Source organism: Bos indicus x Bos taurus, chromosome 17 (assembly GCF_003369695.1).
Source record: "Bos indicus x Bos taurus breed Angus x Brahman F1 hybrid chromosome 17, Bos_hybrid_MaternalHap_v2.0, whole genome shotgun sequence".
NCBI classification, from domain to species: Eukaryota; Metazoa; Chordata; class Mammalia; order Artiodactyla; family Bovidae; genus Bos; species Bos indicus x Bos taurus.
Genome location: NC_040092.1, coordinates 42935985 through 42956968, shown reverse-complemented (window position 1 = coordinate 42956968; position 20984 = coordinate 42935985). Strand labels below are relative to the sequence as shown.

Sequence of the window (20984 nt, the reverse complement as noted above, 5' to 3'; positions counted from 1 at the left end):
TATTGTTTGCTGTCCTTTCTTTGGTGGTAGTGGTGGGGTGGCTTGAATAACAAATTTATTTCTCACAGTTCTGGTCTAGAAGTCTAAGATCAAAGTGCTAGCAGGGTTGGTTTCTTCTGAGGCTTTTCTCCTTGGTAAGTAGTGCGTGCATACTCTGTCATGTCTGACTCTTTGCGACCCCCATCATTGTAGCTTGCCAGGCTCCTCTGTCCATGGAATTTCCCAGGCAATACTGGAGTGGGTTGCCATTTCCTCCTCCAGGGGGATCTTCCTGACTGAGGGATTGGAACCACATGTCCTGTGTCTCCTGCATTGGCAAGTGGATTCTTTACCACTGAGCTACCTGGGAAGCCATCTTGGTATGTAGAGGGTTATCTTTTTCCTGTGTCTTTTTGTTTTTTCTGGCTTTATTGAGATATAATGGACATATAACGTTTAAGTTTAAGGTATACAACATGTTGATTTGATCCTTGAATAATGCAAAATGATTACAATAGCATTAGCTATCACCTCCATCATATCACATAATTAGTTTCTTTTTTTATGGTGAGAACCTTAAAATCAACTCTTAGCAATTTTTAAGTATACAGTAGTGTTACTAACTATAATCACCAGGAAGTTTGTACTCTTAGACCAACATCTCCCCATTCCCTTCACTCCCTTGCCCCTGGCAGTTATCATTCCACTCTGCCTCTAATAGTCTGGCTCTTTTAGATTCCACATACAAATGGTGTCATACAGTATTTGTCCCTCTCTATCATTATTCACTTAGCATAATGCCCTCAGGTTCCATCCGTGTTGTCACAAATGGCAGAATCTCCTTTCTTATGGCTGAGTAATATTCACACACACACACACACACACACTTAACTGAAAACCTCCCTGGTGGCTCAGATGGTAAGGCATCTGCCTGTAATGTGGGAGACCTGGGTTCCATCCCTGTGTCGGGAAGATCCCCTGGAAAAGGAAATGGCAACCCACTCCAATATTCTTGCCTGGAAAATTCCATGAATGGATGAGACTAGTAGGCTACAGTCCATGGGATCACAGAGTTGGGCACAACTGAGCAACTTGACTGGCTCACTGGTTCCTTATCCATTCGTCTGCTGATGGACACCTAGGTTGTCTATCATCTCATTGCTGTTGTAAATAATGCTGTAGTAACATGAGAAGGCACATGTCTCCTGATATCCTGCCTTCATCTTCTTTGGATATATACCTGGTGGAATTGTTAGATCACATGGTAGTTAATTTTTTGAGGAATTTCCACACTCTTGCAGAGGCTATACCAATTTACATTCCCATCAGCAGTACATGAATGTTCCCTTTCTGTACACACTTAGTTTTTATATTTATCTTTTTGATGATAGCCATTTTTAACAAGAGGATATATTTCACTGTGGATTTTAAAAATTATTTAGGCTGCCATTGGTGTCCACTGCTGTGAACAGGCTTTCACTAGTTGTGAGCGGGAGTTCCCCTTCACTGTGGTGCGGTCTTCTCACTGCAGTGGTTTCTCTCGTGGAGCACAGGCTCTAGATGCACAGGCTTCAGTAGTTGTGGCACGCCGGCTATAGAGCATTATGTAGATCTCATTTTGGATCTTGTTTTAAGTCAAATGTAAAATGGTATTGTTGAGGTAATTGGAGAAATTACCTCACTGGAGGGAGTGAGGTCAGTGGCTCAGTTTTGGAGCAAGTAGTGTCAGGGTTCCCAGAACCTAGTCCCCTAGCTTCATCAGGGTGGGTGTGGGGTCTGTGCTGAGCATGGGTGGCAGGGTGTCTTCTGGGACAGCTCATGCATTGTGATAACAGCCGTTGTTCCTAGCTGCAGAGCCTGAATCTCTGTCCCTCCTAGAGGGTCTGAGCTAATATCCTCTAATAAATACTTTCTCCTTAGGTTAGATTGTGTTTTAGTTTGTAACTAAAACCCCTGGCTGATATAGGAGGCCAGAGTAGATGTTTGAAGATGTGAAGGAAGCTATTGTCATAGTAAAGATGTGTGATGCTGGTGACTTCAGTTATGGAACTGACAGTGGAACTGGGAATTAAAAGCATGTTGAATGCAGTTTAGAGGTAGAGTTAGCAGGATTAATTTGTGACTAGATTAAAGGTAAAATAAGGTGTTAAGAATGAGTGCCAGGATTTGAAATGAAAAACTAGTGATGCAGATGCCATTTACTGGAATTACTGAGGAGAAACAGGGAAAGTGTGCAGTTGACCAAATGTTCTGATAGATAACAACAGCATGCCAGATAGATATGCCCATAAACAGATAAAAACACAATGTATTATAAAATGAGCTGAAAGAAACTGTGAGCGAAAGGCAAAAAAAAATGACAAAATTGTATTTTGAAAAACTGAGAAATGGGAATATTTCCCAATGAACTAGGAAAATAAGATAATAAGGTATGAAAATATTGCTGGCAGAGCTCAGGAAATAAGAAACTTAAAAAAATAATTTCAGACATGAACAAATTAGAAGGAACACAAGAGTAATAAGATGCCACAGATAATTTTATAATGGAAATTAAAGATGGAGGAAAATTAAGATACTAGAGATAATATGCATACGAAAAGGAAATTCAACCTGAAAGAAGGGAGTAAAGGAAAAGAAAAGCAAACAAGTAGAAAACACAGAATAAGCTGGAAAATAAAATTTTTTTAAAAGTTGGAAAATAAATACAACAGAACTGTAATGACAGTGAAATCAGAAATGATAATAAATGTAAACAAAGTAGACTACAGAGCATATTACATTGGATTGAAAAACTTTAGCTATATAGTATATATAAGAGAAATGCCTGAAACATAAAGACACGTTAAGACTGAAAGAGATAATTTAAAAAAATACTTAAATTCAGTCAAAGCAAAATATATTTGAGTCTTTAGCTTCAAAATTAAGCTAAGAACTCCTTTATTTCTATTTTTAAGAGGAAATTCTTACATTTAATCATATTTTTCTCCCTAAGAGAATGGTTTATATAATTTTCTTCCCCAAAGTTGGATTGCCAGTGTATTAAAATATGTTAATTCTAATATTGTCAGATTGCTTTTTCATTTATACTCTAATCAACAACACCTGAGAACGCCCTCCTCATGGTAGCACTAGGACTTTTTTTTTTAACCAATCTCTTTGATAAGAGGAAATTATTTTTTAGTCTTATATTTCTCCAACTTCAGATGTGGTATGTTCTGACTCATTTATGGATTTTCTCCTTTGTGAATTATCTGTTCATATCTTTTGTCCTTTTTTTTTAAATTGGGTTGTCTTTCTTATTAACTGTGCAATTTATGCCACAAACTATTATCTTCTCATTGCTTTAGACCGCAACCTCCAAATCAGTGTTGAATAACTGTGACAACAGGTATTCAATGGAATGGCTCCAATATTCTCTGATTATAAAAATCAGCAGGAAAAAAAACACTGTGTAACAGTTTATTATATTTAAGTAGTTTCATTTTATTCCTACTTTACCTTGAGTATTTCATTAAGAATGGCTGTCTCACCATCGAATATTCTTTTTCCTTATGTCGCTCAGTCATATCTCTTTGTGACTCCATGGACAGTAGCCCGCCAGACTCCTCTGTCCATGGGGATTCTCCAGGGAAGAATACTACAGTGGGTTGCCATGCCCTTCTCCAGGGGATCTTCCCAACCTAGGGATCGAATCCAGGTCTCGCAGATTGCAGGTGGATTCTCTACTGTCCGAGCCACCATTCCTCATGTTAACTGCACTGTTGAATTCTTCATTGTTAAAATGTTTATCATTAATATATAGATATTTTCAGATAAAGGTAGAGAAACAATGTACTTACCATTTAAAAAGTTAATTTTTAAAATTCATTTGCCTCCTCTTAAATAGGCAATAAGTTTACTAAGTTATTTTAAATTAAGTAAATAAATCAATAAAGTAACTTATCACTATTTATTTTTTTAATAAAAATGCATTTGCAGAAATGTTTCATCACAAACTAGTGCTACAAAAATAAATATAAAACAAATATACATGTTTACATATGTTACTTATAACATATACATTATTTACATGTTTAAAATTCAGAAACTCCAGCATGTTTTGTCCATGATTCTTAACATGTCTAAAGTAGGGATAACAATAAAAAAGCACAAATATACCACACACCATCTATATTTTGGCTTCAAAAGACTGTTCAATACAAACATATAAACACAGTAATTTCAAGGGTATATGTTCTAAGAGCAAAGTTAGGTGTTCTATTTTAGTCTATGACCACTACATTTTGTGACTGAAGTTCCATTCTGCTTTGTTCTCTCATTGGAAGACAGACATCCTTTATGGTACAGATTAAAATTCTCTTTTACAGAAAGGCTTTCTGAAGAAGTTTTTTAAAATAAAAATGTCACTTGAAAGCCAACAAAAAAGTTATTTATTAAACATATATCTAAAAGGAGCTTTAATCAATGAAAACTAGGAGTTGGATTAGAAAACATCAAAAGGATGGAAGAAAGACACTGTAATTTCTGTTTGATGTATTCTGGTAATTTTTCATTTTCTCCATACCTAAGTGAAGCAGAAAAGAAAAAGATAAAATCATAACTTAATCACTTGGTTTGTATGAATACCAAAAGGCACAGTAATTTTTCAATGGCAAAAGGCAGTGCAGAAAGATTATACAAAATTATTAAGACACTAAATCATACTCATTTGTATCCTTTTAAAATAGATCAATTTCTAAATGTATTTAAATAATAAAATAGATCAAAAAACTTGAACAGATTTTATACAAGCTGAAAATCTAGATTCCTCATTAAGTTGAAGACCCTAAAGAAAATACAAGCTAAACACATTATAATAACATTTCCATTAAATATCAAGATTTTCCAAACTACCATATCAAGGAAAAATCTGAACTTTTATCTTGAACATTTTATACCTGTATCTTTCCACTTTCTAGAACATTTGGAAGATGTTGTTTTAACAAGACCCCTCAACCTGTGAGTTCTTTAAATGATGGTACTGCATATATACACACAAAAGCAGTTGGTAGACACCCACAAACTATGTGTATCCCAAGTATTTCCTCCACAATAAGCACTTTTCATAAAGTAGCATGTTTGTATTGGCATCATTGGCACCCTCCCTCTTTTTAGGAAGTTATGGTTTGAAATGTGGAAACCAAACCACTGCTTTTGTTGTTGTTGACAGATTTTTCTTTGTTAGCATACGTATTGTATTAGCCTGGCATATACCCTCATTCAGAATGAATATATACATTCAAAAAATTCTTTTAATCATTAATCCCTTTACATTAGATCAGGGGGTACAGCCTTTCATTTGGGAAAAATAGTCTGGTTATCTATTAAGATAAAGATTCTTTGTTTCTGTGTTCTTTTATATAAACTATTAATACATTACTTAGAACTCAGAAGTCCATTACTTCTGAAAAGAGTCAACTTAGTTAGACTAAAGGAACAGTAAGGCTAAAGCAATCTAACCAACTGGTGTGGATAATACATACCAGCTACCTTGCATTCCTGTAGATAATCATAAAATATGGATTTCAAAAGACCATAAGCTGCTTTGAATATGTAACAGTTTAAATAAGATGATGAACTTTGTCAACATGAAAAGAGTAACTTATGTCATTTATTTCAACATATAGAGAAAAAAAATTATAGCAAAGGGCTGAATCTCAACCAGTATTTTAAAACTTACCTAGTTGTTTGACCATCTGGTGATGTATAACTAATAGAAGACACTCCTGCCTGCACGACCAACTGGGACCCATCATTAAACTGAACCCACACAGCTCCACTAGTTAACTAGAAAAATAGTAAGCATACAAAATTACTATATAGCAGAGCATACATTTTTAAAAGGCACTTGTGTTTAACAGGTTTTTCACATAGTTAAAAAATAACAACAAAAAAACAACCCTTTAGGTAACTACAAATTTGGGGCTGTGATGGCAGCAACATTTGAGAATACCCGTATTTTTTTCAGGTGATTCCTTTAATAGATAGGACATCAGAAATTAAATTTATTCTACATAAATCCTGTTTTCCATTAATTTCTACTAGGATGTCTGAACAAGTGTTTTTCCTTTCCCATAGTATTTCTAGCTAAGAACAGATTTAGAAAATTACCAATCAACACTTCATTAGATTACAATTTTCATCCATTCTTTGTTCTTAGGCCACAAGAATTTTTGTTCTGCCTGAGAACGTTACATCTGTGCTTTTGAAACTTGTTCCTTTAGTCACTAATCCTTACAAGTGCCTGCCACTCCAAACTGTACAGGAATCCAACACTGGGGTTTACATCCAGATTCTGTCAACTAACTAGTAGCAATGTGCAAGTCAACCTATCCATCATAAGCCATAATTTTACTATCTGAAAGGAGATGGCATCAACTTTACTAGGTTTTATTTTGGGAAATAACGTGACAATGTATGTGAAAAACATGGTACTACATAGGAGGTACTCACAAATGCTGCGTTCCCTTCATTTCCTACCTCCATAAAGGACTAAGCTGTATTTTACTTCACTGGTAAGTAAAAATTCCATGTGCTATACTCAAAAGTCTCCAAAATTCAAGTTTTCAGATAACATACACATATAGGTTTACACCTACATAAAATTCTTTAAGTTTGCAATTCAGTGTAGACCCAACTTTAAAATTCAAAAAATCTTTTCAGCCAAATCAAAGTTACTCTAATATAGATTACAAATACTTTCTAAAACTTAAAATGCCTGGACGTTCTCAAGTCCTAATGTTTAGCCATTATTATGACCTCTACTTGGTATCAACTAGTTATCTAGAGTTTTCCAAGTGTATACAAATAAAAAATTTTGAAAATTATTAATGACACACCCAATGCAAAAAAGGTGTAAAAACTTTCTTGCAAAGAGACATCTTTAATTTATATTTTTTGGTCACTGCCAATCACTGTGGAAACCAAATTACTACATACTTAGAAAATTAAAATTCACTTGCTTAAAAGTTTCTCACCTGTGTAGCCCAACCAACATTTTTCACAAAAACAGACTTCAAAAGTTGTGCTGATTTAGGGAGACAATCTTTAAGACTTCTAGGAGAGCTGTTTGTTTCAGAAGCTGCACCCATAAGGCCAAGTCCTTCATTTGTAACCACCTACAAACAGTAAAAGAAAGGAAGATATCATTTCTAAGCATTCCAGTAAATGAACCTTAGCAAAAGTAGATAATGACCAGATTTTCATTATCTTAATTTATTAAAAAAAAAAAAAGGTAAAAAAATATTATCACGTTATAGAAAATAAATGCACAGGATAGGAAAAAAACATTTTCATTTTGGTAGACTTCTTTTATTCATTTCCCCAAAGATATAATTTTTCATAGCTACAATTAAATGTTTGTGAACACACACACACACAGATCTATTTCTTTAATCTTGTATTTTACTATATTGCTATATCATCTTCATTGGCATGATAGTTCATTTGGTAAAAATATAAGTTTATTTAACCATGACCCTATCATGGATATTAAGGAAGTTAATGATATTTTACTAGCAAAAATAAAACTATATATACGTTAGTATATTTGGTGTTTTCCCTGAGGAGTCAGGTTAGGCCTTGCTGAGGTAATGCTTAAACTGAGAGCTGGAGGAGGAGAAAGCAAGCCATTAAAGGGTTCAGGAAAAGAAAAGCAGGTCAAGTGAACAACATGTGAAAAGGCCCTGAGAGTTTGACATAATTAAGCACAGACAGTGCTGGGGTAAAGTAGTTCAGGATGAGGCTGGAAAAGTAGCTAGGCGATGGTAAGACCACAGGTGGTTTTAATTTTATATCAAGGACATTAGGCAATCATCAAAGAGTTTAAAAGTACAGAAGTGACATATATTTACTTACAGGAGGATTAAGTACTGGTGCCTGTTTTGGAGAAGCAGCACTATTTATGATCATTCTATTCAGAGATGGTGTCTCTCTCATTGGGTAGTTTGGATCCACAGGAGGAGGAGGTGTTAAGGCCTTAGGTGAACTAGTACTACTAGGTCTTCTGAAGGAGAAAGACATGTCAAATACATTCCCTTAAAGCTTTCAATTTACAGAAAACAGAAGAATGCTCATAATGTAAACACTAAACTTAAAAAATTTACACATTTTAGTCATATTTAATACATTTCAAACATTTACCTTCCTACGATTATGGGGAAAAAGGGAGCACTTCCACTTTTCTTTTCCTCTTCTGAAATTATGGATTCCAGTGCTAAACAAATACGGTGGCCCTGTTTCAAAAGAGTGCTTTCTGTCATTACTTCACCTATGTCATTTGTAATGTTATTAACTGGTTAAGAAAACACCTACTAAAAGTAGGTACATACCTCATTAGCATGGTTCATATACATTTTTACCTCCTCTTTTAAGCTATTAACTTCACTTTCACCTTTTAAGGTGTAAGATCTGCCAGTCTTTTCGATCACCTGAATTAAATCTTCTGTTTTGTGTATCTTTGCTCCTTAAAAATCAAGCAGAAAATGTTTTATCATTTCTATAAATATTCATTATATGTATATAAATATATATGTGAATATATATGATATTATATTCATTATCATACTCCAGTATACAATAGCTCCTAGATCAAGGTATCATTTACATTTACTCACTGGCCATTAATAAAATGAGGCTCTCAAAGTAGTATTCCAATAAATATATGCCATTTTTCTTTTCTGCATACATCTGGCTTAAGTTTGATACTTTTATATTTTTCAAAAACCACTACTCATACAAATACGTAAGTGAAGGACAGCTATAATTATGTGTACTGTGTGAGTATATATTCTGTGTCCCTTAGAACACATAAAGGAGGAAACTTTACAGATTAAAAAGTAAACATCTTTATAGATTTAGAAATTAAGATTCTCTGGTTCAACCTTATCCTTTTGCAATATTTATTATTCTAAACATTTGGTATATGTCCATTTAAGTTCTAATAAGAAGTAGCATATCAATCAATGTTGTTAAACACACACGCACGCACGCACGCTGTGCTAGGGAATTCCCTGGTTCTCTAGTGGTTAGGATTTTGAGCTTTCCTTCCTGTGGCCTGGGTTTTAGTCCCTGGTCTGGGAACTGAGATCCCACAAGCACATGGTGTGGGCAAAAAAAGAACCAAACTGTGCTGAATTAAAAAAACAAACCCACAATTACAAAGTTACAAGCTAAAGGGGAAAAAAATAACCATTTCTAAATGGCACTTACCATCATAAAACCAAACCTCAAAATCAGCACCAGGGGAATTCTCCATCAAAACACATTTAGCATATCTTGTAAAATAAGTAATTTTAGGAGATTTAGATCTTACAAGCTGTACAAATCTGGAAGCATATTGATATTTTCGCCAGTACTTTTCTAGGCAGACAAAAGAAAGAAGTTACCTAATCTTAGGGAATGAAAATGTTGACATAAATTCAGTAGTGGTCTTAATATTTATTTCTACTCTTTCTCAAAAATTTAAGTCAAAAGTTAATAATTCCATTACCCATGGTTAATAATCCTATTAAAAATAAAATATTTTAGAGATGGAAGTCTACTATTTTAATGAAAACTAAAGACAGTATAATAAAATTCCCAAGATGTATGTAACAAAATCTGATGGATTAGTATCATGACTATTAAAAAAAAAAATCTCTCTTTGAATCACTGACTCCTTATTAAAAGTAAGATAATGACTCTAGGGAAGTTTTAATAAATGAAAAGAGTTCTATCTAAGATATCAGAACCAAATGACTTTGAGAAAAAGAAATGTAGCACTTTTTATATTAGTAAAGTACAGCATGCTAAATTTTTGTAGTTCCCTATAACCGTGGTCATTTATGGGTTTCCCTGGTGGCTCACGGAGAAGGCTATGGCACCCCACTCCAGTACTCTTGCTTGGAAAATCCCATGGACGGAGAAGCCTGGTAGGCTGCAGTCCATGGGGTCGCTAAGAGTCGGACACGACTGAGTGACTTCACTTTCACTTTTCACTTTTCTGCACTGGAGAACGAAATGGCAACCCACTCCAGTGTTCTTGCCTGGAGAATCCCAGGGACGGGGGAGCCTGTGGGCTGCCATCTATGGGGTCGCACAGAGTCAGACACGACTAAAGCGACTTAGCAGCAGCAGCTGGTGGCTCAGATGGTAAAGAATCTGCCTGCAATGTGGAGGACCTGGGTTCAATTTCTGGATCAGGAAGATCCCCTGGAGGAGGGCATGGCAACCCACTCCAGTGGCTCTTGCCTGGAGAATCCCCATGGACAGAGAAGCCTACCGGGCTGTAGTCCATGGGGTCACACAGAGTTGGACATGACTGAAGTGACTAAGCAGCAGAAGCAGCAGTGGTCATTTATAATATTTAATAGTCTTGCCTACCTGCTTTAATTCTAATAAGGTTAGGTTAGATAGGTTCTCTCATTTTCTTTTAAGTCACCTTAGGGAAGTCTTACTGCTCAGTACTTAATTTTCTAATTCTTAATATCCAGAAACTGAACTGGGAGTCAAATTTGATTAACCACAATTACAAGGCATCATTATGTAGCACAGAAAGATTTCAAAAGTAAAAAACCAGATACTTCACGTTGAATTTTTAACACTATTCTAGACAAATTGTAACTAAACAAGTGTACAAAGTATATTTGTGGACACATGACTAATATTCCAGAGTTTTTCCTTAAATAAAGTAAAATTCCATTTTAACACAGAACATGCCTGAACACTGAATTAGTAAGGTACAGCACATCTCACCAGATACAAAGTTATAACAACATAACTTACAGCCCAAATGAAGGCAAAATACCTACAATTTATGATATCCACATGTATAGAGTTTATGTCTATGGATTTATATAAATCCATTATCTAAATTTATTCCCTGGTAAATTTACATACCTGGTAAATTATCAAAACTGTACCTACTGATGTTATCAGTAGGTGAGGGTGGTCTATCAGCAAGAAGAAAACCTCTTCCATCATTTGGATAATAAATAGTGATCTGTCAAAAAATTTTAAGAATTTTAATTATATGCCATTAAGTTAAAGAACTATATTTTGTCACTAAAATTATAAAAAGAGCTCACATGAATATTAAATTTTATTTTTATTGAAAACACTAAATATTCTAAAAGTAATTTTTTCACTGTTTAAACTTAAGCCTAAAGTTTAGATTTTGTTACTAGTTATAATTATTTTTAAACCACACTATTTTAGTATGCTATTTTAGTTTTTGAATTCTATATATACTATCATATCAGGAAAAGTAATTTAAAAAATTGTTTTGTAATAGAATGAATGGAATGGTAAATACTTAGGTGATGAAGCTGCAAGATAATAAAAGTGATGAAGCTGCAAGATAATAAAAGTGAATCTACATTACCATACTCCCGTCACTAGATATCTGAAGAACTTCTTTCACATATTCTTGAGATGCATAATCCTTCAGAAGCTCCACACATACCTCCTCTGAATCAAGTATGCTCACCTAAAAAAAAAAACAAAAACTAAAATCAGTAACAATTATTTATCAGAACATTCTGACATATATATTAGTGAAAAGCAAAGTACTTAACCATGGCAAAACCAAAAATTAACATAAAATAGCTGCTTCACTGCAATAGTCTAGATCACAGGTGTATGTGAGCACAACTGTGAAACATAAGGAGTAAAGGTGAGATGGTATAATGAGGCGTGAAATAACCAGTGAGCAGAAAGGAAGCAGAAGGCAGGGTGGAGAATTTAAGGGCTTTGGAAAGAATAGCCCTCCAATTAAAGGCAAGACTGGGTGAAATGGAAAACAAGGGACAAACAGGATGAATAGGGAATTAAAAAGTAAATATCACTATTCCCAATACACACAACATTAAAAAAAAAAAAATCCTCTACTTATTTTTCATATTCCTGTTAAAACATCAATAGTTCGAGATGTTAAAAAGTTATATTTTCTAGTTTATCTTTTTGAGACTGGATTAAATATAGAAATGAAAACAAAAGATAAAATACTAATATTAATTTAGTGATTAGGATTGTGAATAATATTTAACACAGCATTTGGCCAATATTACTTCTAAATGTTTTTCATTATCAACAATTTAAAGTTCATATCAGTTCACCATTCTTAAAGTATCCAGAAGAAAACAATAGCTATTTTTCCATAAACATGCAATCTCTTTTCTCTTACGTGAGTTTATCAAGTACATATAAAAAATGCAGGGACATTATAGGGAACCGAAAAGATACCATGCTTGATACCAGAAACCATATACTCAAGGAAATCATACAGTGATTTAGAAAAATAACAGACATACCACGGCCTTTTTGGTTTTCTGTCGGATTGGTTTTAACCTATAAGCAGTCAAAGGAGATGTAATGCTTCGTAATGTACGCTTCTGATAGACCAACGGTGGCTCCACACCCCTAGTCTTGCTTTGTTCACAAGAAGGATCTAAGCCAAAAACAGATTCTTGTTGAATTATTTCAGGTTTAGTGTGATATGCAGTCATATATTTCACGGTATTCAAATGTTTTACAGAACATGCATTGTCAGAAGCATTGCGGCTTCTTTTGGCTCTTGTTATCAGTCTAGGCATTTCCTGATGTGTCCTGCAAATCTGGATGGCCCTGGAAATCTGTTTGGGCTAATACTGTGGTGCTCAGTAGCTTCTCTTAAATGAGCTACAGTATACATAAAATAAAGCAACTTAGTGAATAATTAAAGTCAAGTCTACACAAAACAATGTCATGCTGGTTACAACAGCATAATTTTTTATGAAGAACAAAAGAAATCTAGTTTAAAAAAAAAAAACATAATTTTTCAGTTTAAGATATGGCATAAGGGACTTCCTGGCAGTCCAGCCATTAGGAATTGGAGCTTTCACAGCCAAGGGCCCAGGCTCAATCCCTGGTCCGGGAACTAAGATCCCACAAGCCATGCAGTGCGGCCACAAAAAGAGAAAAAAAGATATGGCATAATAGTGACTTTAAAAAAAGATAGTGACTTTAAAAGGATATTTTAAGCTAGCCTGCAAAGGAATACCTTTAAATCTAAGACTAAGAAAGAAAAGATACCAATATGAAATTAATTTTTCAATCAAAGCAAAAACTAGTCACCTACTAAATGGGTCACCTACTAATGCTAAACAAGCAACTGCCAATGCTGCAATAAATACAGATTTGAGAGGAGTTCCCAAATAATCATTCTACATAACATGTAAGCTAAGGACTATTTCATTTTTACTTACAAAATATGCAACTAAAGCTAAAACACACTGAAATATACTAAATAGCTTTAATATGATTAATACTTAATATTACAAATGTTATTTGTAGCTACATTTCTAAAAAAGCTCTTGTTGAACTTTACCTATTTAAATTTTATATATCAACAGTTCTAGAGTTCACATGGAGACAGACATTATTTTTTTAAAAGCCCTTAAAATGATTAGAGTATATAAAACTTCGTAAGGCAATTTTTCTAATGCTAAATCTAAAAATCTGTATCTCGGTTTTCCCCTTAAGTGACTTTTACATGCTTCCCCTCCTCACCACCATTATAATAGGAAATATCTTATATCAAGTAATATACTTTAAAATTGCAGCAGCACTACTAGAGTATTATAAACAAGGTTACCCCAGACATGTCCATGTTACCACACAAGAAGTATCTATAAACACAGTAGAAGGTTAAGTACAAGATTTAAGCACAGGGCAGTTTTATAGTTTAAAACACATAAGGTTGAATTATCAGCTTTAACAAGTACATACGAGAAGATTAATTATCTTTTGGGCTCTTGAAAATAATACACATACAAAAAAATAGATTTGTGGTGACAAAACAACTCTACTTAAATTACACCCATATATTATGTACTTTGTCTGAAGTAATATGATACTTAGTAAAAAATTATCCTCTCCTCTCCATATGTTTCTTCCATATGTTTCTTTTTTATTCTCACTTTTGCCCATAATTATTTTCCAACCCACTTCTGTGAATCTAGCATGTTCATGAAGGAGAAATGTTTAACTTTCAAACTCTGGGTCTATAAATGAAATAATGACTTAATGACAGCTGTTTAACAGTGTTTAGGTTTTAGTAGCTGTGTAGTGTATGCGAGGTCCCACTGGTATACTATGATATCCATACCCCCTTATAGTTAAAAATAAAATCAACCATCTTTTGATTATTTTATAGGCACTGATACAGGTACTAATTACAGAGCGACTGTGAGAGCAGAGGGGTTTAGAGACTGAAGTCTCTGAGCCAGAGCGTGTGTTAGACTCATGTCTCTTCTATTTATGGACAGTGTGGCTTGGCAAATTAAGCTTTGTGCACTCTAACTTCCTCATTTGTAAGACAGGATAATAATAGTGTCTTCCTCCTATAGTTTTTGTGAGAATTTAAAAAGTTAATAATATATGTTAAGCATTAAAGACAGTGGTTGATAAATACTCAAAATGTATTGTTATTACTATTATTATAACTAGGTTTATTCAAAATGCCATTATTTCCTTAAGAAAATCCAAAGAGAAAACTGCAATGCTTGCTAAGTGGCCAAATTATTAATATTTTATTAAATAGTCCATTAAAAACTGACCATTTATTTGCAGATTCCCAAACCATTGTTGCACCATTTCAGTCTGAGGTGTCTGTTCAGGAAATGGAAAGGGAGTTTTTCCTGGACAAAGATGATTGGAGCTAAAGAAAGAAAAAAAATTTTTCCATAAACTAATAAAAAATTATCTGATAATAACTTTGTAAGATAAAAATACTTTAAAAAGAGATTTCTTTTAATACGAACACCTAAAAACTTAGATTAATAGTAGAACTCAATATTTACATAACTAAATTGTCTCTACAAAGCTAAATTCCCATGCCAAAATGCCCAAAGCACTGTGACACTATTTCTATATGGCTACTATCCTCTTGTAATTTAAGAATAAAAATTAGAGGGGAAAAAAAAACCCAAACACTAGTCACTAAAAACCTAGTCTTCACATGAGAAGCAGGTAACAGTATGATTACTCGTCACTTAAGCTCAGCTACTCTGTGTGTGTGTTTATGTATGGTTACTGTTAAGAGTACTTTAGGGATCACACATGTTTAAAATATGATATACTGCACTTGAGACCTGCTTCATATAAAATTAAACATGACACTAAAAATTCCAAAGTATTAAACACATACTACAGATACATCCATGAGCACATATACTCATTTTAATTCTTAACTACAATTCAAAATTATCATTCTGACTTTCTCCCTATTAAAAAATAGAAATCATAGTTAAGAAGTGCCCCAGGAATATCTGATAGGATTAGAAAAAAGGTACCCCCAACCTAAGTTACAAGCAGCTTCATGTTTGTGATAATACAATGCTTATCTAAAAGTACAATGCTTTTGATAGAATTATTCTTACAGTGCTTGATTGTTATCAGGTCCTTCAAAAGATCCAGAACTATTGGATGTTTTTTCCTTAAAGAAGTGAAAAATATTAGCATCGTTGTTTGTGGGTGAGTATCTTTCATTTTCCTCCACTCCTGATCGTTTGGATTTTGAAAGCATTTCTGCTGAGTAACATCGTTCCATTGTGTATGTTTTCACTCTAGACTGACCATGAGAAGTCTCAGATCTATCAGACGAATGGGCTCTACGAAGGTATCGAGAATGTGGTCTTTCTTCTGCCTCTTGGATTACTCTTCCCCTTCCACTATTACTGGTTTCTTGTTCTTGATTGCCCCATGAAGTATAAAAGCTGCTTCCATCTCCTGAAGAAGAAAAATCACTTGGATTTTTATTCTTTGGAAATATAGTCATTTTATTTGGGAGTGGCTGTTCAATCAAAAGTCGTCTTCTGTCAAATAAACTACCACTTATACTGGTACTGGAAGAAGCTGTAATTGCTGTAGAAATTGTGGCATGTCCACTATCAATCGAGTCTTCTACAGTTCCTAAATCCTTGCTTTTTTTTGAAGAATTTCGGGACATAAAAGGATGATCTAATACTGAAGACAGACTTAAACGATCTGCTGGATTTCTACGAAGTAACTGGTGAATAAGGTCCTTGGCTTCTCTTGACAAAAAAGTTGGCATTTCATAATCTGCCAATACTACTTTATTTAATGTGTTCTTGACTGTGTCAGTGTCAAAAGGCGGTCTCCCAATAAGTAACGTATAAAACATACAGCCCAAGGACCAAATATCAGATTCAAGTCCATGTGCACTTCGAGTTGCAATTTCTGGAGAAATGTAATTAGGAGTTCCACATAATGTATAGTGCTTTTCATGTGGCATTTTCAACTGAGCTGCCAGCCCAAAATCAGCAATCTTGATGTTCATATTACGTGTAAGTAAGAGGTTAGAAAGTGTGAGGTCCCGGTGTAATATACCATGCGAATGGAGATATAACATTCCTGTGATGATTTGGTGCATGAAGTGTCGAGCTGTTAGAATGCAAAAAATAAAAGTTACAACTTATAAAATCTGAAGATTCAGTATTTAGAATACATTACGAAACCCAAGCACATAAGCTAATATTACAATTAATGAACTGGTTTGTGGCTTAGTTTCACCAACCAAAATACCACTCTGATAATTTTATAATATTCTTTAATATTTCCCTTTAAGACATCGAGGCACTCCTTGTAATCTTTGTCTTTTACAACTGATGAGTTTTCTAATACAGTTAAGGGATACTTACTTTTATTAAGAATTGAGAATGACTAGGGTTAACTAGGGTAACCAGAAGTCCATAGAAATTAAGAGAAAATATTTATAATTAAACAAAAAATTCATAAACATGCTCAAATTTTAAAAAAGAGGAAAGCAACCTAAAGTTCCTTTGATGTCCCTATGTTCTGCACGCATACTCAGTCGTGTCTGACTCTTTGCGACCTCATGAACTGTAGCCCATCAGGCTCTCTGTCCATGGGATTTGGTTGCCATTTCCTTCTCCAGGAGATCTTCCTGACCCAGGGATTGAACCCGCATCAGCTACATCTCCTGGATTAGCAAGTGGATTCTTTACCACTTCACCACCTGGGAATTGGCCAGCTATACTTTCTCTTCTGTGAACAGTGTCCTTATATCCCTCATCCATTTTCCTATTCATTTGTCTTTTTCTTTTTAGGCATGCCTTATTTTTCTTTTTTGATTGCGCTGGGTCTTTGCTGCTGTGTGCGGGCTTTCTCTAGTTGCAGCGAGCAGGGGCTACTCTTCACTGCATGGTGCATGGGCTTCTCACTGTGTGTGCAGAGCATAGGCTCGTAGTTATGGCACATGGCTCAGGTTTCGATGGCTGGTTCTACAGCAAGAGCTTAGTCTCTCTGTGGCGTGTAGAATCTCCTGGGTCAGGGATTGAACCTATGTCCCCTGCATTGGCAGGGGGACTCTTAACCACTGTACCACCAGGGAAGTCCAGGCATGCCTTATATTTTAAATGTTAATTGGCCAGCCATTTATTTTATAAATATTTTCTTCCTATCTTTAACTTTGAAATTTGTTGAAGTTGCTCAGTCGTGTCCAACTCTTTGCTACCCCATGGACTGTAGCCTACCAGGCTCCTTGGTCCATGGGATTTCCCAGGCAAGAATACTGGAGTGGGTTGCCATTTCCTTCTCCAGGGGATCTTTCCGACCCAGGGATCGAACCCGGGTCTCCTGCATTGTAGGCAGATGCTTTACCGTCTGAGCTACCAGGAAATTTGTTGACAGTATCTTTTGTGATATACATTCTTGGTTTTAATTAAATTGGTAATTCATTTCCTTCCTACTTTTTGTAAGTTATGTCTTATATAAGAAGACCCTACTATATAAGAAGACCCTACAGTATTATGAAAATATACAGTATTCATCATCAATATGTATATGAATTTTTCAATTTGTATAATGTACTTACTTTCAGTCTAAGGATATAAACGTTTCCATGACTCTTAATATGTGTGACCAAATTGTTTTCTAAATGGGTTAAATATAGAATCAAATGGACAAAAAAGCCTGTCAACAACCATCTTTCTTAGATTTCAATCTAGCCTGCAATCTCAGTTAGCAGGGTAAGATAATTTGAAAACCATCATTTCTGGAACTTCCTTGGTGGTCCAGTGGGTAAGACTCCAAACTCCCAAATCAGGGGGCCCGGGGTTCAATCCCTGCTTGGGCAACTAGATCCTGCATGCATGCCACAACTGAGTCTGCAAGCCTCAATGAAGATTCTGGGAGCTGCAACTAAGACGCAGCACAGCCTAAATAAATAAATAGACAGATAGAAAACAATCATTTGTATGATGATACATGGACCTTACTTGATCCTGATCTGAAATATAAAAATGTTACTTCTAAGAAACTGTGGAAGCTGAAACTGACAATGTGTTTGATAGTAAAGAATTATTAGGTGTGATAGTGACTTTGTGCTTACTTTTTTTTTTTTTAAGTCTGTCTCATTTAGAGATAAAAAGATGTCTATGATTTGCTTCAAAACACTCTGGGGCACTGGGGGAATAAGAAGAGTAAGATGAAACTATTTGACCATGAGTTGATAGTTCTGAAAGATGATTGGTAAGTTCATAGGGGCTCATATTACTCTCTCAGTTTAAATGTTTGACATTTTCTACAGCAAATGGGTTCAGAAACTACTTTATAATTTTCTAGATGTCAAAGGATACACATTAAACCGTGACCAATGATTTAAAATAAAGGATAGTAAATTTCTCCTTCTACTTTATTTCTATAACATCTAAATTATTCACATGAATTAACAGCTGTTTAAAGTTTGGTGGGGGGGAACAGTCTCCTTTTGTAGCCTAAAGTAATAATTGAAACAGTTTTATTAAATATTACAAAATAGTACATTCGTCAAAACTACAAAAAGTAAAACTCATATCTACCAAAAATTTTTTTTAAAGGAAAAAAAAGAAGTATGGCTTACCTTCATTTTCTGAGAATGGTTTTCTTCTGTTTTTTAAATACCTGTTCATTTCTCCGTTATGGCACATTTCTAATACTAGGTACACATAATTGTTATCTTCAAAATAGTTATACAGCTGAAATGTAAAAGGGTGTAATAAATTATAATAGAGAAAAATTCAATGTCCTTGGCCACTTTTATAAAATGTGTATCTTACCTCCAAGATAGAAGGATGTTTCAATTGGCAATGTATTTTCACCTCATTTTGGACTCTCTGTACCATTCCAGCTTTGTACATGGCTTTCTTATCTATCTAAAATAACATGAGAGTTTCAAACATTCACGATAAACTTTCAAATGTGAATTTGTCATGTTAACTTTGAAAAAAGAAAATATACTTTGAAATATTATTTAGTCCTTTTATCTACTTTTTAGATCAATTTATTCTGTTGTCTGTTTTCCCCATGCACCCAGCAGAGTGCTTGGCAGAATGAACATTCAATAAGTTTCTCCAATACATTCCAATATACTCTATCAACTTAAAGAATTTATAGCTCAACTATAGTATCTATGATAACAGCAACAACACAAATTTAGCAAAGTTTTAAAAGAAAACTTCCCTTCCCTTTTTCTACTGGTTTAGGTGTTTATTAATCTGCTTATATTACTCCAGTTAGACTAACTCCTAACAATCAAGAATAGTATTTTAGCTTGTTACAGTGCAAAACAGAATTACGCACAAGGGTATTCTTCTTCTTATAAACAAATTATTATTTGTTCTTTGATTTCTACCAATTACTCCAAGTATGCATAATTAGAACAGATACTAGATCTAATGAACATTAGTAAAGATAAGGCATTTATTTAAGATATCCTTAAATTCACCTGTTGGAATTACCGTCTTTTGCTTAAGCAATGGGTTTTTTACACCATAAAGGAAAGGCTGGCAGGTAAGGAGTTTCTAACATCTCAAGTAGCAAACCTCTCTAGTTATTTGCAAAGTAGAAGTGAGAAACTGATTAATATATTCTTACCATTTTGATTGCAACTTCCAAACCAGTGTGAATGGACTCAGCTCTATAAACACCAGCAAATGATCCTTTACCAAGCAGATTTCCAACTCTAAAATCCTTAAAAGTTAAAATTAAAGAATATGTGTGATGACTCCCAAAAGTAGAAAGGAAGAGAAATAGGAAGGAACTGGAAAGAGGATAAAAAGGATCGAAAGGAGAATTTGCATTTAAAATTCAAGCAGGTATTACACCTCAATACAGCTGGTGTCTGGGGTAGACAGCATGTTGACGGCTTGTGTGTCTGTGAGCTTCCAGGCTGGTTTCTAGATACAGCACCCTAATGATCTGGTTCCTTAGCCTCAGCAACCTCTTCCCTCCTCCCACCTCCAGCCAACCCCTGAGAGCTAAGGGCTGGAACGGAATCCCGCCGCAGGTCCCGCCGGAGGTAACCGCCATCCCCTTGGAGAAGGGGGAGACACCCTAGCCCAGCTCTAGCGCGGCAGCTCCGGCGGGATCACTGACCAGGGGGCGCCGTATCTACGGACAGAAGGGCGGGGCCGCAAGGGACTCACCTGTCCCACCGCCGCCGCATCTCCGAGGGGCGGGCCGCTCCGCCCCCAAACAGCCGGGCCCGGGTGGTTGGGACCCTCCCCAGGCACTTCGAAGCCCGCCCAGCAGCAGTTAGTTTCGTCTTATCCCCTTCCTGCCAGGGTCTCGAGACCCGGCACTCCGACTCCCGCCCGCCCTACTGGGGACTGCCGAGTCTTTTCACCTCGATCTTTTCTCCGATGCAGGTCGCCATATTTCCAGGCCGCGGCCCGTGCTCCCCGGATCAGCTCCCTTCACGCAGTTCCTTCGAGGCAGCACTCCAAGCAGCCAGCAGGTCTTGGCGCCCATCAGGCTCGGCTCTCTAGGGCGCCGCTCTTTGCGACGACAGCACAGCCACAGAAAGGTCTACCGGGCACCTTCTGACGCCTGGGCGGCGCCTCCGCGCTCCCATTTTGAAAAACTCCCGCCGGTGGCTGTCCTTAGAGGTTGGAGGTGACGTAAAGAGGCGGGTCGCTCCGAAGAGG

The 20984-nt window shown here is 35.6% G+C and overlaps 1 protein-coding gene across 2 annotated transcripts; it reads right to left on the bottom strand.

The window, feature by feature from the left end:
* Window positions 1–3914: 3914 nt before the first annotated feature.
* PLK4 (polo like kinase 4) lies at window positions 3915–20949 on the bottom strand. 2 transcript variants are annotated; one of them, XM_027567314.1, is made up of 16 exons: window positions 20684–20713; window positions 19933–20028; window positions 19116–19211; window positions 18920–19034; window positions 15417–16440; window positions 14595–14695; window positions 12309–12445; window positions 11381–11485; window positions 10897–10999; window positions 9229–9378; window positions 8349–8482; window positions 8161–8252; window positions 7876–8020; window positions 6996–7136; window positions 5699–5805; window positions 3915–4543 (listed from the first exon to the last, which is right to left on the bottom strand). In XM_027567314.1, the coding sequence occupies exons 1-16, from the start codon at window positions 20711–20713 to the stop codon at window positions 4441–4443; spliced, it is 2679 nt and encodes an 892-aa protein (XP_027423115.1). In that variant the 3' UTR covers window positions 3915–4440. The 2 variants fall into 2 exon arrangements, with proteins under 2 accessions (XP_027423115.1, XP_027423114.1); XM_027567313.1 differs by having other exon boundaries at window positions 3922–4543; window positions 7876–8023; window positions 20684–20949.
* Between the last annotated feature and the right edge of the window lie 35 nt (window positions 20950–20984).